We start from the raw sequence: 17,646 nt of genomic DNA, 5'->3' as shown, positions 1-17,646 counted from the left end.
GGGGCTGTTCTGCCAAACATCCGAGGCTCTTCGTAAACATTTGTGACGAGGCCACTCCTCCGCCTGTCTGCTTCTTCTTCTTCTTCTTCTTTTTTTAAACGTTTTTATTGATTTTAGAGAGGGAGGGGGAGAGAGAGGAACGCTGACGTGAGAGAGAAACATCGACCAGCTGCCTCCTGCACGCCGCCCTCTGGGGCTCGGGCCACAACCCAGGCAGCTGCCCTGACCAGGGATCAGGCCGGCGACCTTGTGGTGCATGGACCACATTCAGGCAACTGAGCCACACCCCCGGGCTGCCTGCGTCCCCTCCATCTGGCAGACCCACGGAGAGGCCCCGATGGAGACAGGCAGCAGCCCCAGTGCCTGCCGGGCAGACCGGACGGCAGCCGCCGTGAGAGGCCCAGAGAGGCCGGGCCCTGCAGAGCAGGAGCTGGGAGACCGAGTCCCGCTAGGGCTGGGCGCCAGGCGTCCCTGCAGCCTGCTCGTGTGCACGTGTTTCCTCCCCAAGCCCATAGCGACACTCGTTCCTCCGCCCGCTTCCATGTGCCGTGAGGGGAGCACGCACCCTCAGATCGTCCTTAGAGCCAGCGGCTTGTGTGCAGTCAGATCCCTGGGCCTGGCCCGGCCTTCGCACGAGCTCAGCAGGCCCAGCAGCCAGGCCCGCTGACGCCCTTCCGTAGGGGAGTGAGCAGGAGACCTCGCCTCCCCCCCTGGACTGCACCCCATCGTGGTCTTTACCCGCATCGGGCTCCTCCATTCTGTGACCCCTAGAGGCCCAGGGCTGACGGGGCCCTTCCTCGCGCTCCCCTGGCTCCCTGCTCCAGCCAGCGGGCCCGCGGGCTCGTCCCTGGGTGTGTGACACGGGGTGGGACAGGCTGCTCTTCCCGCCGCGGCCACGTGCACTCGGCCAGCATCTCTCTGCTTGCAGGTTGCTGGCGCGACGCCGACCCTGAGGCGGCCCCTTCGGAGCAGAGCGCTTCTGCAGACGCGTCGCGGGACGGGACGCCGGAGCCAGGTCCACGTGCCCAGCCAGCCCTCCCGTGGGAGGCTTGGGACCCGCTCCGGAAAGACGCTGTGCCCCCGGGCGGTCTCCAGGGGTCGCACCCCACGCGGGACCCGTGCACACATGGTGCAGACTCTGCCCAGCACGGTGCAGGGCGCCCCCGCAGCGGGGACGATGGTGGGGCCTCGGGGAAGAGCTGTGCCGCCCCCACCTTCGGGAGGCCCTGTCCCTGCAGGGAGGGTGGGATGGGCCTGCTGGGCAGCTCCGGCCTCTTCCCGCCCCGGCCGGCTCACTGTGGGCTGAGCCCATGTGAGGGGACTGGGCTCTCGGAGTCTTCCCCACACGGTGCCAGCCCCGGGCGCCACCACGGGCAGCACGAGGCACGGGTGCTCTTCAGCCGCAACGACGGGGACGCCTTCCTGAGCACCTTCCCGCCGCAGGACAGGCGGGTGACTCACACGGAAGGCGGGCCCGTCGGATGCCCGCCCCGCGGAAGTGCGTCCCCGGAGAGATCGGCTCTCATTCCCCCCGGGAACACTCCCAGCGGGGAAGCAGCACCTGTGTGTGCGGAGTGTGGGGAGGCCTTCGATCGCCTGTCCCACCTAACGGTGCCCCGGACCCTGCACCCCGGGAAGAGGCGCTACCCGTGCAGCGACTGCGGCAAGGCCTTCAGCCGCAAGGACACGCTGGCCCAGCACCGGCGGGTGCACACTGGGGAGCGGTCCTTCGACTGCGGCGAGTGCGGCAAGGCCTACAGCAGGAGCTCGCACCTGGCCCAGCACCGGCGGGTGCACACCGGGGAGCGGCCGTACCGCTGCGGCGAGTGCGGGAAGGCCTTCAGCCGCAAGGACACGCTGGCCCAGCACCGGCGGTTTCACTCCGGGGAGCGGCCGTACGCGTGCAGCGAGTGCGGGAAGCTCTTCAGCCAGAGCTCCCACCTGGTCGAACACTGGAGGATCCACACCGGGCTCCGGCCCTACGAGTGCAGCGAGTGCGGCAAGTTCTTCAGCCACAACTCCAGCCTCATCAAACACCGGCGCGTCCACACGGGAGCCAGGGCCCACGTGTGCGGCGAGTGCGGGAAGGCCTTCGGCTGCAAGGACACCCTGGTCCAGCACCAGGTCGTCCACACCGGGGCCCGGCCGTACGCGTGCGGCGAGTGCGGCAAGGCCTTCAGCCGCAAGGACACGCTGGCCCAGCACCAGAAGACCCACACCGGGGAGCGGCCCTACGCGTGCGGCGAGTGCGGGAAGCTCTTCAGCCACAGCTCCAACCTGATCGTGCACCAGAGGACCCACACCGGGGCGAAGCCGTACGCGTGCGGCGAGTGCGGGAAACGCTTCAGCCACAACTCCAGCCTCATCCTGCACCAGCGGGTGCACTCGGGGGCCAGGCCGTACGTGTGCGGCGAGTGCGGCAAAGCCTACATCAGCAGCTCCCACCTGGTCCAGCACAAGAAGGCGCACACAGGAGCGCGGCCTTACGCGTGCGGCGAGTGTGGGAAGTTCTTCAGCCGCAACTCCAGCCTCGTCCTGCACCGGCGGGTTCACACTGGAGAAAAGCCTCACGTGTGCGGCGAGTGCGGGAAAGCCTACAGCAGGAGCTCCCATCTGGCTCGGCACCAGAAGGTTCACGCTGGCGCGAGGCCTCACAACCACGGCAGTTTCGGGGGCCCTTTGGCTGCGTCGCTGAGACTGGTGTAGCCCCGGGAGGCTCACACTCGAGAAGGGCCTGTGAATGCAGGGTATGTGCCTCTCCGTGTTCGTCCTCAGCCTCACACCGGAGGGAGCTCTGTGAGCACCTGGCACCGAGGGAGCACGGCCTGCAGGCGAGCCTCGTACAGGCGTGCGCCCGCCGGGGACACTCCCCGTGAGTGCCGGGAGCTGGGAGTCTTCATGAGCGACGCTGCACCTTCCGAGCTGCCTAGAGCTCTTGACGGTTTTGTTAGTGCCAGTGCCTTTGGCAGAAGCTATCGCTGCCTCCAGCTGTGGGTCCCCCCGCGTGTCAATCACTCCAGTAGCTCAGGGAAGGCAGACCCTGCACACGCGCTCATTCCCTGGCGGGGATCCGCGTGCTCCGAGCCATGGAAGGTCCTCACTTCCCCTGAGGGGTTCTGAGAGGACGTGGTCGAGCTCTGGCCACAGGATCTGAGCGGGAGTCTGCTGGGCATTCCCACGCAGGCTTCCCTTCCAGCAGCCTGGACGCTAAGGCATCGGTCCTCTTCCAGTCCCCCACCAGCGGAACTGCTGCCCGCGGCTCCGGTCCGCTGCGGTGCAGGCCTGCGGGGCGTCATGGCGACTCCGGGAGGGCTGCTCCCTGTGGGACATCGATTGAGAGGAGCCTGGGTTCTGCCAACACGAGGGGAGGAACACCTTTGTTGGCACCAACTTCATGTGCCTGAGAAGGGACAGCAGGAGGGCAGAGGACAGACCTCAATCCACTTGGGCCTGGTCTGCATTACTTGTGGGAAACGACTGAGACGGTCGTGTGCCTGATCCTGCGGCCTGGACGTCCGGGCTCTCCGGAGGCCAGAGTTCGTGCTGAGTAACCGCCAGTGCTTCTGGAAGCGCCATGAGCCGGGTCCCTTTTTCGTAGGAGATGCCCCATCGTCCCCGGCTCGTTTGGGGGACTTCTGTCTCCTGGATCTACGGAGCCAGTCCCTGGTGTCCAGGATCCGTGGGCAGGTGTCAGCGCCTGGAAGGCCTGCAGGGCAAGGTGCGAGTCATCCTTTGTGTAGCAATACTTAGACCACGGCGCCGGGCTGACGGGGAGATGGAGGTTGTGTGTCTGTTATAAAGGGGTCGTCTACAAATGCCCGTGTAGGAGGAGAGGGTACGGAAGTTCTCAGGACCTTCAGACATCTACATCTCCTGTGGCCACGGCCGCTGTCGGAGTAAAGGTTCGAGGGTTCCTCTCCTCCTGGGGCTGCTGAAGGCATGGCCATCACTGCACCAGCGCTGACCAGAGGGCACAGGATGCCTGTGTGTGACCTGGACATGAGTGGACTCATTCCTCGCTTCAGGGCTCCCCCTTTAAATCATGGGGCGAGGGATATGGTAGCACCAGAATAGCTGGCAGATAGAGGGCGAATACGTGTGTTTTCCATCGACGTGTGATTGACATGAAAAGACTGCACATACAAGGAGTGTGACGTGTTCAGCACGTGTACACGCCTGAGGAGCCACGACCGGAGTCACGACAGTGAACGTGTCCAGCAAAGCACAAGGGGCTCCGTTAGGGCCCTTTCCTCCCCGTCCTTTCAAACCCCTTCCCCACGATATGCAAACAGCAGCAAGCATTTTCTAGATTTTTATGCTTCCTGGGGAGTGGGGCCCTGGCTTTTTCCATTAATCATAATTGTTTTCAGATTAACCCATCCTGTTACATGTACCAATGGCTTATTCACTCGTATTGTTGGGTGCTATTCCATTGTATGGAGATACTGCGGTTGCTTTCTGTCCACTCAGCTGTTAGTGGATATTTGGTTGCTTCCAGTTTTGGGCTATTACCAATAAAGCTGCTGTGAGTATCTGTGCGTGTTACCCCTGAATGAATTCCATTGCATGAATGTGCACAGTTCATCCATCCACCCACTGAAGGACAGCAGGGGCTGCAGGTAGCATTTTTATTTTCATCTAGTCCAGAATATTTATGCTTTTTAAAGTTTCCCTTGTCATTTCTCCTTTTACCTGGAGGATATTTGGCAGCATGTGGTTTGGCCTAGGATCCTGGGCTGTCCCTGATTGGCTGTCTGTTGGGGCCTGAGCGCTCATTGGCTGAATTTTAGAGGTTTGTGACTATCAGAGGTGTGCTGATTTTCAGAAGCTGAGTTACCGGAATGAGGCTGTGGTTGCTGCTGGCTTTCAGAGGTCATCCGAAGTTAACTCTCATCTTGGTTTCTTATTCACAACTTTGGAATTGGGCCAAAAAGCAGGCTTTTCCTTTCCTGGGTATGAAAAGTAAGCACTTCCTTAGTCCCCTCTTTTGTTCTTCCTCAGCCACACCCGCAGGAGAGACAGCCCATAAGGCACATCCCCACGGTTCTTTGTGCAGATGTGGTTTTGAGCTAGTGTTGCCACTAAGTGATTTAATTGCCAGTTGCAGGGAGAAAAAAAATAATAGTTCTAACTTCTGACTTTCTGTAATGTATTGTAAAAAACCAAATACAGGGTATTTAGGGCATCCTGACAGTGTCAGTACAGGCAGCCCTATGCCTGGTGTGGTCCATGCACTACTGTTGTGCCTGTAAACCTAAGTGCTCGTTGAATATTTGTAGATGAGTAAATACATAACTCTCCTATTCATTTTTACCTTTCTGGCAACTTTTTAAATATCGTTTTTACTTTTCCCTCCAACCTGTTAATGTGCAATATTTTAGAAGTATTAAAAACTAGAGGCCTGGTGCACGAAATTCATGCACTCAGCAGGGGAGAAGGGTTCCCTCAGCCCCATCTGCGCCCTCTCGCAGTCCAGGAGCCCTCGGGGGATGTCCATTCCCTATGGGGAGCAGGCCTAAGCCAGCAGTCGGACATCCTTAGCGCTGCCACGGAGGCGGGAGAGGCTCGCCAGCTGTGAGCCCGGCTTCTAGCTGAGCAGCGCTCCCCCTGTGGGAGCACACTGACCACCAGGGGGCAGCTCCTGCGTTGAACGTCTGCCCCCTGGTGGTCAGTGCGCATCATAGCGACCAGTCGTTCCACCGTTCAGTTGATTTGCATATTAGCCTTTTGTTATATAGGAGGATCACATTTGGGGACAAAACCCTGAGTGTGGCCAGGGTTTCAGCAAGCCACGGTCTCAGTGTCATTCTCTGACTTTTCACACTCAGTGCCTCTCACTCAACGGGCCCTGAAATCCTATTTTTTTCCCTCCAACTTGTCACATATTCCTCTAGAACAGTGGTTCTCAACCTTCTGGCCCTTTAAATACAGTTCCTCATGTTGTGACCCCCAACCATAAAATTATGCTCGTTGCTACTTCATAACTGTCATGTTGCTACTGTGATGAACCGTCATGTAAATATCTGATATGCAGGATGGTCTGAGGTGACCCCTGTGAAAGGGCTGTTCGACCGCCAAAGGGGTCGCGACCCACAGGTTGAGAACCGCTGCTCTAGACCCATTTCTGTCACTTTCCTCGGAAAACAACCAAGTCATTACTATTATTAACACTGAGTAATACCCACTTCATAAGTGTCTTCCCAGAGAGAACCTCAACGCCCTGGCAGACATTGTCACTACAATTACAGATGCAACGATGAACCACTTCCCAGGCAGGAGGCGGATCAGACACCCAAACCTGCATCGCAGAGGTAAGGTGCTCCCTTTGCACACGCGGGCAAGTTGTCAGAAAGGCACAGGCTGTGCACACAGGAGAGAGAAGTCCCTCGCGGAGAGCTTTCAGATTCCTAAGTGGGAAATGCCTCAGACGTGGAGTGATGAAGACCTGCATTAAAATGTGGCTCCCTGGTCCAGCCGGGTGTGGCTCATCGGTTGAGCCTCAGCCCAGGAACCAAGAGGTCACGGTTCGATTCCCGGTCAGGGCACATGCCCGGTTCCCGGCTTGATCCCCAGTGCGGGGTGTGCGGGAGGCAGCCGATCAATGGTTCTCTCTCATCATTGATGTTTCTCTCTCTCCCTTTCCCTTCCTCTCTGAGATGAATAAAAAATATATATATTAAAAATAAAAAGAGCAACTGGAAAAATAAAATGTACTCCGTTAATTTTTAAAACGTGGCTCCCTCCATTGGAACACCATCACTAGCCACACAGGCGGGACAGCCGAGGCACAGCGACATCCTGACCACTTCGGGGGGGTGTTAGGGGGTCCTGTCACCCCGACCCCCCATAGCCCTGCCTGGGGGCGTGTCTTACTGTCCCCGACAAACCTGCTGGTGCTCAGAAAGCTCCACAGCCTCAGTGCGCCTCTGACAACTCGGTGGCCGACAGCCATGAGGGGGCTGCCCCTTCCCGAGCGCAGCCTTCGGGAACCGGCCGCGACCCCCCGAGTTCCCTGAACGGTCTCTGCGAGTCCCTGGACCGCAGACCGAGGAAACCTGAGCGGAGCCGCTTCCAGAGCCAGCGAAGCCGGGCCCCGATCGGGCCCTGGAACTCGGTTCCCCAGCGCCCTTCCCTTTGCCGGTTGGCCGGTATTCACGGTCAGGAATGACCTGCTTCTGAGACAGCGCAGGGCACGGCGAGGGAACTACGTTACCCAGAAGGCAGTGCGGAGGCGGAGGCGACTGACCAATGAGAGCTCAGACTGCGTGCAAGGCGTGGGGGCGGGGTTTGGATGTCCTTTAGTGACGCACAGCCTGGGGGCGGGGCTTCAGGGGCCTGATAACGACACACACACACACACACACACACACACACACAGCCTGGGGGCGGGGCTTCAAGGGCCAGATTGTGATGTACAGCCTGGGGGCGGGGCTTCAGAGACCTGGTTAGTGACGTGAAGTGTTTCAGTGGGGTTGGGGCCTGCTCAGAGGTCCAGAGCTTCCTCGGAGTCCGCACTGAAGTGAATGGAAAGCGCGTGGATAGCTCGGCGCCTCCACCCCTCCTGTGTGCCCTCGTCCTTATTTCTCTAGAAGTAAGACTTCCACTCAGCTCGCTGTCAGGCGGTTCTGTGTTTTAGTTGTAATTGTGCTGCGGTTCCAGGAGCCGTGTGTACCGGCATTCACCTCCGCCACCGTCTTGGTTCTGCAGAGCATGCGTATCTGCAAAGCCCCAAGATAGCTGACAGCTGTGAGTGGGAACGTGCCGGGCCTGGTGGGGCGGGTCTGAGAATAACAGGCCTCTAACCTTGGTGGCTTCCTGAACCGCCTCCCGAGAAACCTGGGCACGTCCCCTTTAAGAGCCCGCGGAGCCCACCCTCCTTTCGGAGCCCGGAACTAACTCCATTCCCGGCGCCCCTGACCCGGCACTCGGCCTTTATCCGCCACTGGGAGTGACTTACGGACGGAGACCTGACAGGTGGCGGCGGCAGCGGAAACTACAATACCCAGAAGTCTGTTCGGTGTGCGAGGAGCAACTGAGCCAATGAGGGCTTAGGAGAGGCGCGCGGACTACGTGCGCATTGTGCGCTGGAGGCGGGACTTCCGGCGTGTTTTGTTTTTTTTTTTTCTGATTGTCATTTTGACGGGGTTTAGCCCGGGGTCAGCGCCTCGGAGGGGAGGGGCGGGGCGGGAGGAAGAGCGGGAGCTGAGGCGGCGGAGGCCCGGCTGGGCCCGGTGGTGACGGCGACGCCCCGCTCCCGCCCCGTCGCCCCGGTCCTCCCTCAGGCCCGCGGCGGGGCCGCGCCCAGGAGCCCGACCGAGGTGGGTGCTGCGCCCCCCGCCCCGCCCCGCCCCCTCCTCCGAGCAGGATCCCGGGTCCCTCGTCAGGCCCCTGTCCGGCGTCGGGGGGCGGGCGGGGGGCCGCGTTCCCTAAGGGGCGGACTGAGCCCTGGGGAGCCGGGGTCTCTGTGTCCAGGGGGCAGGGGCGGAGTGCGTCGCCTCGGGGTCTCTGTGTCCAGGGGGCGGGGGTGAGGGGTGCGCCTCGGGGTCTCTGTGTCCAGGGGGCGGGGGTGAGGGGTGCGCCTCGGGGTCTCTGTGTCCAGGGGGCAGGGGTGAGGGGTGGGCCTCGGGGTCTCTGTTTAGGGGTGAGGGGTGCGCCTCGGGGTCTCTGTGTCCAGGGGGCGGGGGTGAGGGGTGCGCCTCGGGGTCTCTGTGTCCAGGGGGCAGGGGTGAGGGGTGGGCCTCGGGGTCTCTGTTTAGGGGTGAGGGGTGCGCCTCGGGGTCTCTGTTTAGGGGTGAGGGGTGCGCCTCGGGGTCTCTGTGTCCAGGGGGCAGGGGCGGGGGGCGCCGGGGACTGTGATGAGAACCTAGGAAACTTCCAGCCGCCAGGGCTTCCTGTTGCCAAAAACAACAAAACAAACAAAAACAGTTGGGAGCGAAAGTAAGGCGGAAAGCAAGATCCCAGGTTTTTTTTTCTTTTGATCTATATTTTTATTGATTTCGGAGAGGAAGGGAGAGGGAGAGAGAGAACATCCGCGATGAGAGAGTCAGGCACCGGCCGCCAACACCCCCCACCCCGGACCCCGGACCTTCAGTCCGCGGCGGGCGCTCCATCCGCTGGGCTGACCGACCCACCGGGGCCTCCCGGGGGCGGGGAGGGCGGGGCCGCGAAGGGCCGGGATCCGGAGGCCACACGTCTATGTTTCTCCTTCACATTAATCTCTCTCTCTCTCTCTCTTTCTCTTTCTCTAAATCAGTGGCTCTCAGCCTTGGCTGCACATGAGACTCGCCTGGGAATCTTTTTAAAATCCTGATTTCCGGGCCTCCTCCTCCGGAAATTCTGTTTCTTTGTTACGAATGTTGTGCCTCCCCCCACCCCCCCATCACAAAGAAACAGAATTTCTGGAGGAGGAGGCCCAGAAATCAGGATTTTAAAAAGATTCCCAGGCGAGTCTCATGTGCAGCCGAGGTTGAGAACCGCTGCTCTAACTCAATAAACAGCCCGGCAGGTGTGGCTCAGTGGTTGAGCGTCGACCTAGGAACCAGGAGGTCACGGTTCGATTCCTGGTCAAGGGCACAGGCCCGGGTGTGGGCTCCATCCCCAGTGGGGCGTGCAGGAGGCAGCCGATCCATGATTCTCCCTCATCATCGATGTTTCGTTTGTTTGTTTGTGAATCCTCACCCAAGGATATTTTCCCGTTGATTTATTTTTAATATATTTTATTGATTTCTTACAGAGAGGAAGGGAGAGAGATAGAGAGTTAGAAACATCGATGAGAGAGAAACACCGACCAGCCGCCTCCTGCACATCTCCCACTGGGGATGTGCCCACAACCCAGGTACATGCCCTTGACCGGAATCGAACCCGGGACCCTTCAGTCCGCAGGCTGACGCTCTATCCACTGAGCCAAACTGGTTAGGGCTTCCCGTTGATTTTTAGGGAGAGTGGGAGAGAGAGGGAAAGAAAGAAACATCGATGTGAGAGAGACACATGGATTGGTTGCCTCCTGCACGCACCCCGACCAGGGCCCCAGGCTGGGGAGAAGTCTGCAACCTGGGCCTGTGCCCTTGACTAGAATCGAACCCAGGACCTTTCAGTCTGCAGGCCGACGCTCTATCCACAGAGTTACACCGGCCGGGGCTGGAGGTCCTTCGTTTTCACAGCTGCAGAGCATCCCGTGGTGTCAACGTCCCACAGCTGTTGTACCCACTGGTCTCCTGATGGCACGTGGGCTGCGTCCAGGTCTCAGCTGCTGTGAATGGGAGGGGGCACGGCTTGCTGAGGGGCTGGGCTCGGACCACCAGGCGGAGATCGCGTGGCTGCCTGGCAGGGTCGGGGTCCAGCACGGCCTGTAGGGCCCTACCCTGGCGACCCCATTCTCACGGCCGCCTTCTTCCCACAGGGTCCCACGGCGGCGGCAGCAATGCTCACGGACCCTGTACAGGTGAGTGGAGGGCGTGTCTGTGCTCAGCCATCCCGGCGACCACCCCGTGGTTCTGGCGCTTCCATGTATCTATGACAGTGATGGCGAACCTATGACACGCGTGTCAGAGGTGACACGCAAACTCATTTTATTGGTTGATTTTTCTTTGTTAAATGGCATTTAAATATATAAAATAAATATCAAAAATATAAGTCTTTGTTTTACTATGGTTGCAAATATCAAAAAATTTCTGTATGTGACACGGCACCAGAGTTCAGTTAGGGTTTTTCCAAATGCTGGCACGCCAAGCTCAAAAGGTTCACCATCACTGCCCTATGCCCTCAGGGAAGGGGAGCGTCCTGAACCGTCTCTCACTCTTTCCCTCCCTTGAGTCTGAAGACCCTGTGCATTCACCAGGCCCAGGATTTTGTTTCCAGGCCCAGGTCATATGGAGCAGGTCTTTCTTTCTTTCTTTCTTTCTTTCAGAGAGGAACGAAGAGGGAGAGAGAGAAATATCCATGATGAGAGAGAATCATGGATCGGCTGCCTCCTGCATGCCCCGCACTGGGGATCGAGCCGACAACCCGGGCCTGTGCCCTTGACCAGAATCAAACCCGGGACCCTTCAGTCTGCAGGCTGACGCTCTATCCACTGAGCCACACTGGCTAGGGCTCTCTCCCTCTCTCTCCAAAAGTCAATAAAATGAAATTAACAAAAAGACGTCCCAGGAAGTCCTAGGCACAGGATTTGGCGTGTTCAGATGCAAGCAGGGGCGGTTCAGCTGGGAGGTTAAGGGACCTGCAGGTCTCCGTTCTCTCTGGTGGGAACGGGGAGCCCGGTGCGGGGTGGGGAGGGGAGCACAGGTCTCCCGCCTGGAATGACAGCCTGAGGCCCCGGGCCTCTGATCTGAGGTCGGTGGGAAGCTTGGAAGGTGCTATGACCCAAACTTTAACAGGCCCCCTCTGGCTGCCGAGGGAAGAGAATCGGGGTGTGAAGAAGGCGGGGAGACCTGGCAGGAACTTCCTGTAACCGTCCAGGCGAGTTTCCCCAGGGGCCACGCAAGAGTGGTGGCCGCTGCCCCGGCCGGTGTGGCTCAGTGGATAGAGCATCGATCTGCGGACTGAAGGGTCCCGGGTTCAATTCAGGTCAAGGGCACATGCCCGGGTTGTGGGCTCGATCCCCAGTGGGGGTCGTGGGAGGAAGCAGCCGATCCATGATGCTCTCTTATCATTGATGTTTCTCTCTTCCCCTCCCTTCCTCTCTGAAAACAATAAAAAATATATATATATTTTTAATAAAAATATATTTTAAAAAATAAAAGAAAAACGTGACTTGAGGTTCAAGTCAAGAACCTGTAAAAAATTAATAAAAAAAAGAAAAAGAAAGAAAGAAACTGCTCCTGGGCTGAGCTGTCCCCCTTCCCAGGGCCGTGTGGTCTTTGAGGACGTGGCCATCCGCTTCTCCGGGGAGGAGTGGGGGCTCCTGGATGAGGCCCAGCGACGCCTGTACCACAACGTGATGCTGGAGAACGTGGCCCTTCTGTGCTCCGTGGGTAAGGCCCTCGCACCCCCCCGGGGCCCCGGGCTGGGCTCCGTCCTTCGCTTTCCCAGGGAGGCTCTGCCCTTCCCACCGGAGACCGTGGGCACTGCTGCCTCTCCTGGTTCCTGGCACCCGTGTTGTTGGTGCCAAGGCCGGGCCCCGTGCGCTGTCCCCGCTGTCCCCACGCAGCCCTGTCCGTGCTGCTCTGAGTCCTCGCGAGACGGGGCTGGGGACTTGGGAATCATGAAGGTTGTGAGAGATGCCCCATGGGTTCCCCCAGAGCTGGTCTCCCTGGGGGGTCACTCAGGCCATATCCTGGGACCTCGGTGCCCAGGCCCTGCCCCTCCTCGTGCTGACATTTCTTGGGATCCGCCTGAGTCAAGAATTTTAAGCCCCAACATAGTTGCTAATTTTAGGGACCACTGGGTTATTTCGACTGTCTCTGCTGTGAAGTTCTGATAATTTTTTAAAAATATATTTTATTGATTTCAAAGAGGAAAGGAGAAGGGAGAGAGAGAGAAACATCAAAGATGAGAGGTTTATTGATCGGTTGCCTCTTGATGGGAATCTTTTATTTATTTATTTATTTTTTTATTGATTTCAGAGAGGAAGGGAGAGGGAGAGAGATAGAAACATCGATGATGAGAGAGAACCATGGATCGGCTGCCTCCTGCACGCCCCCTACTGGGGATCGAGCCCACAACATGGGCGTGTGCCCTTGATGGGAATTGAACCCGGGACCCTTCAGTCCACAGGCCGACGCTCTAGCCACTGAGCCACACCAGTCAGGGCTACCCGCTCGCTTTTCATCACTGTTTAATGCCAGGACCAGTGGCTGCAGCTCGTTTCTACTCCCGCCCCCCACTTTCATTTCTGCTCTGACCTGTAATCCCTTCCTGCCACACACCAGCCACACTTCCCATTCAGCTTCCCTGCTCCCTTTACACTTGACCACACTCAGGCTGTCATGAGGTCTGCACGTAGCCTTAAATCGTCCTTGAACTACAATATATTTTTTTAAAGAATTAATATGTTTTATTTATTTATTTTAAAATATATTTATTTTTTTAAATTGATTTCAGAGAGGAAGGGAGAGGGAGAGAGAGATAGAAACATCAATGATGAGAGAGAATCATGGATTGGCTGCCTCCTGCACGCCCCCTACTGGGGATCAGGCCTGCAACCCGGGCATGTGCCCTTGACCTGAATTGAACCCAGACCCTTCAGTCCGCAGGCCGACCCTATACCCACTTTGCCAAACCAGCTGGGGCTCTGACACACATTTCTAATGGGCCCACCCCCTCCCACCAAAATCAACATGCACGTCACTGCCATTTCTCTGCTTCCAGGGAGTTGGCATGGCGCCCAGGGTGAGGAGGCACCTTTGGAGCAAGGAGATTCTGTGGGAGAATCACAGGTCAGGACTCCAAAGCCAGACCCGTCCACCCACAAGGCCCAGCCCTGTGAGACGAAAGGCATTTTGCAACTGGCTGAGCGTGATGGAATGTACCCCGATCAGGGCCTACCCATCTGTGGGACAGATCTCTACCAGCAGCATCTGGAGCAGCCGGGAGACCACGCCTCCGGAAGGGGCAGCGTCCCCCTGGCAGAGAAGACCTTCCTGTGCAGCGAAGCTGGGGAGGGCTTCCCAGCCGCCCCGGGGCTCCTGCAGCACTGGGCTCCTCACAACAGATGGAAGCCGCGGGGGGGCACCAAGTACAGAGAGACCTTGGAAATGGGACGGAATGATCACAGGTGCTCTCAGTGTGGGAAAGGCTTCAGCCGGAAACAGATCCTCGTGCAGCACCAGAAAATCCACACGGGAGTGAGGCCGCACGCGTGCGGCAAGTGTGGCATGGCCTTCCTCAGGAAGTTCCACCTCGTGCAGCACCAGCGGGTCCACACTGGGGAACGGCCCTTCGAGTGCAGCGAGTGTGGCAAATCCTTCAGGTACAAGTCCACCCTCATGGGCCACCAGAGAGTCCACACCGAGTCAGGCCCGTCTGAGTGCAACAAATGTGGGAAACTCTTCAAGTACAAAGCCAACCTCGTGAAACATCAGAGCATTCACAATGGAGAATGGCCGTACGAGTGCCGATTGTGTGGGAAGTTCTTTAAGTACAACTACAGACTCGTCAGACACGGGCGAGTTCACACTGTAGAAAGGCCCTACGAGTGCGGGGAATGCGGGAAGTTTTTCAGGTACAGCTCGACGTTCGTGAGGCACCAGCGGGTTCACACCGCAGAAAGGCCTTACGGTTGCCGGGAATGTGGCAAGTTCTTCCAGTCCAACTCCACGCTCGTCAAACATCAGCGAGTCCACACCGGGGAAAGGCCGTACGAGTGCAGCGAATGTGGGAAGTTCTTCCGCTACACGTCCACGCTCCTCAGACATCGGAGAGTTCACACTGTCGCAAGGCCTTACGAGTGCAGCTTATGTGGGGAATTCTTTAGGTACAAGTCCAAGCTCGTTAAACATTGGCAGAATCACACCGGGGCAAGGCCGTACGAGTGCAGCGAATGTGGGAAAGCCTTTACGTACCACTGCAGACTCCTCAGACATCAGAGAGTTCACACTGGAGAGAGGCCATACGAGTGCAGTGAATGTGGGAAATTCTTCCGGTACAACTCCAGCCTCCTGAAACATTGGAGAAATCACACTGGAGAGAGGCCCTATGAGTGCAGCGAGTGTGGGAAAGCCTTTAGCCACAGACACATACTTGTTGAGCATCAAAAAATCCACACTGGAGAAAGGCCCTACACATGCAGCAAATGTCAGAAGGCCTTCGTTCGGAAGTCCCACCTTGTTCATCACCAGAAAATCCACAGCCAAGACAGGCCTGTGAGAGGCGTGAAGGTGAGAAATTCTTCGGCTACAGCTCCAACCTCATTAAACAGAATTCATGCCGGCAAGGAGCTCAGGAGTGCAGAGAAGACGGTAAACCTTCTGGATACCACGCTAAACTCATTCCCCTGGAGAAGGGACTTACGAGTTCACACTGGGTTAGGGCCTTCGGAATACGGTGAATGCGAGAACGCCTTTAAGTGCAACTCCCATCCCGTGACACATCAGAGATTTCATGATGGAGAAAGACTGTGAGTGCAGTGAATATGGGCACGTGCTCAGCCAAACCTCCAGCCACACTCTGGCACCAAAGATTCATCTCAGAGAGAGTATAGCAAATGGTGAAGGACTTCAGCCAAATGTCTGCTCTAATTTATCCCCAGGAACTACTGTAATGTAGTTTTTAGTCTTAATTTTACGTTTTTAATTGTGGTTAAAATGCCTGTAACAAAGTTTACCCTCTAGCATTTTAATGGCACAGTTTAGTCATGTTAAAAATTCACACACACACACACACAAAATTCACATATTTGTGTAACTAATCTCCAGTATTTTTTTTATCTTGTAAAACTGAAACTCCATACTCATGAAACAGCTCCTCCTACCCTTGCCCTACTGCACCAGGCAACCACATTCTGCTTTCTGTCTCTCTGAATTTGATTCCTGAGGATATTTCATATAAGTGGAGTCATACAGCAGTTGTCTTTCCATGACTGGTTGCTTTTCTGAGCATAATTTCCCCACGTTGAAGCATTTGTCAGCATTTCCTTCTAGTTTGAGAAGGAATCAGGGTTGACCCACCTAAGACATGAGGAATGGCGCTGCTGGAATCAGTAGAGCTTTGCCAGATGTTAGGATATTTCTACAGGAAGGGAGAGCTAGATTTTGTATGGACTCTTTATTTAACAGTTTTATTGATACATTAACATAAATGGCATTTTTTTTAAAGTGTAAAATATATTTTCATATGTGTGTACACAAGGGGACCATCACCAAAGTCATGATAATGAACATATCCATCAGCCTGTAGTTTTCTTTCTTAAGTATTGATTTTTACGGAGGAAGGAACATTGATTTTGTTGTTCCACTTATTTATGCATGCGTTGGTTGATTCTTGTATGTGCCCTGACTAGGGGATTGAACCCACAACCTTGGCGTATCGGGATGAGGCAATAGCCAACTGAGCTACACGGCCAGGGCCAGTTTTCATTGGCCCCTTTATAGTCTCTCCCAGTTCTGCCCAACTGGTCATCCCCAGATACACACTATAGTTTGCATTTCTAGAACTGTATAAAATAAATCCTACAGTTACTCTTGTATAGCTGCTTTTACTAAGCGCATACATATATATATACATTTTAGGATTATCCATGTTGTGTGTGCAAAAGCATCGCATCCAATAATAAGCACGGCTCTGTGTTATCGCAGTGGCACACGTATAAACAACACGGTGCTTCTACATTCTGACAATCACTCTGAGAAGAGTTGTTTAGAGTGGGAAAGTGAAGTTTAACCCTAACACACAAGTTCAGTTTCATATGAATTCATTATCAATAAAAAATTTTGAATCATCTGCCTTGTACACAGCATATAGATTTGTCTCTTCTTATATGACTTCTTTCTTCTAGTAATGTCTCTTGTTTTTAAATCTGAAGGTGTGTTTTTTTTTGTTTTGTTTTTTAGAGAGACAGAGAAACATCGATGTGACAGAGACACGTCGATTGGTTGCTTCCTGCAAGGTCCTGATCCTTTGGTGCCAGGGCCAACACTCTAACCATTGAGCTCGCCTGTCAGGGCAATAAACTATTCTTTTTAAAAAACAGTATTCTTCTTCTTCTGATGGAAGCTTTCTCCTTAAGAACAAATGCCTCCCAACCAGCAGAACTTACATTGAAGGGCTGAGTAGCAGGATGAATGGGTTACTAGCTATAGTCATGTGGAAAGTCGGCTTTCAGCCCTGGCCTGTGTGGCTCCTTTGAGCACAGTCCCATGCACCAAGAGGTCAGCAGTTAGTTGTATGCACGGTCAGGGCACATGCCCGGTTGCAGCTCAATCCCCAGTCGGGGGTGTGCAGGAGGCAGCCGATTGATGTATCTCTCATGGACGTTTCCCTCTCCCTTCCTCTCTAGAATCAATTGAATGACATAGCTTTTTTAAAAAAAATTATTTTAAGAAAGTAGGCTTGCCATATTGTGAATAACGTCTGGACCAGTAAAATTGGAATAATTTCTTACTAGAGGCCTGGTGCATGAAATGCATGCACAGGTAGAGTCTCTAGGCCTGGCCGGGGATCAGGGCCAATCAGGGCTTTCCAGTGGCCAGCTGGAGCCTTCCTTCGTTCCACGCTGCCCCCTGGTGGTCAGTGCATGTCATAGCAATCGCACTCCCAGTCCAACTCCCAAGGGGACAATTTGCATATTAGGATTTTATATATATAGATTCCATATGCATACTGAGATAAGAGATAAATATTGCATGGGCATACTTATAAAAATTGTTTTGTATCTGAAAGAAATTATAACTAAGTGCATACTTCTTTTTTCAATTACACTTCCCTGGCAGTTTGCTTCTCCTCACAGTTCCTCGTTCTGCAGAAATAGTATACAAAACTCCTTGTAGTTCCTGCCTGCATTTCATTTACTTTGTTTCACAGCTTCCAGGGTTGTCTCACCCACCTTCTTTCACCCCTTTGTTCATGGAACATTCCTGATTGAGACAGAGGCTCAACAGCTGCTTTGGGAGCAGAGACCTAATGATGATATCCAGTGTGGAAAGTCAATACAACTTCCCGGATTTTTATTTTTTAACTTTTAAAAATCTATTGATTGAATCATTTTTTTAG

The 17,646-nt window shown here is 55.6% G+C and overlaps 2 protein-coding genes across 9 annotated transcripts in view; both read left to right on the top strand.

Moving 5' to 3' along the window:
• The window catches only part of LOC118655118 (zinc finger protein 304-like), a 60,169-nt gene extending 55,598 nt beyond the window's left edge, over positions 1–4,571 (top strand). For all 3 annotated transcript variants that reach the window (XM_036306583.1, XM_036306582.1, XM_036306581.1), the window contains exon 3: positions 929–4,571. In XM_036306583.1, coding sequence (XP_036162476.1) covers positions 929–2,706 — 1,778 coding nt within the window. In that variant the 3' untranslated portion in view covers positions 2,707–4,571. The remainder of the gene's footprint in view (positions 1–928) is intronic.
• A 3,577-nt stretch (positions 4,572–8,148) lies between these two features.
• On the top strand, positions 8,149–16,375 carry LOC118655143 (zinc finger protein 548-like). 6 transcript variants are annotated; one of them, XM_036306613.1, is made up of 4 exons: positions 8,149–8,318; positions 10,400–10,441; positions 11,846–11,972; positions 13,309–16,375. In XM_036306613.1, exons 2-4 carry the CDS (start codon positions 10,421–10,423, stop codon positions 15,057–15,059), a joined length of 1,899 nt encoding a protein of 632 aa, XP_036162506.1. In that variant the 5' UTR covers positions 8,149–8,318; positions 10,400–10,420; the 3' UTR covers positions 15,060–16,375. The 6 variants fall into 6 exon arrangements, with proteins under 6 accessions (XP_036162506.1, XP_036162508.1, XP_036162510.1 ...); XM_036306615.1 differs by lacking the exon at positions 11,846–11,972 and adding an exon at positions 10,095–10,239; XM_036306614.1 differs by lacking the exon at positions 8,149–8,318 and adding an exon at positions 10,015–10,239.
• The last annotated feature ends 1,271 nt before the right edge of the window (positions 16,376–17,646 follow it).

The sequence above is a fragment of the Myotis myotis genome, unplaced genomic scaffold (assembly GCF_014108235.1).
Source record: "Myotis myotis isolate mMyoMyo1 unplaced genomic scaffold, mMyoMyo1.p scaffold_m19_p_42, whole genome shotgun sequence".
NCBI lineage: Eukaryota > Metazoa > Chordata > Mammalia > Chiroptera > Vespertilionidae > Myotis > Myotis myotis.
Note: the sequence above shows the minus strand (reverse complement) of the source record. Positions and strands in the feature narration are given on the sequence as shown.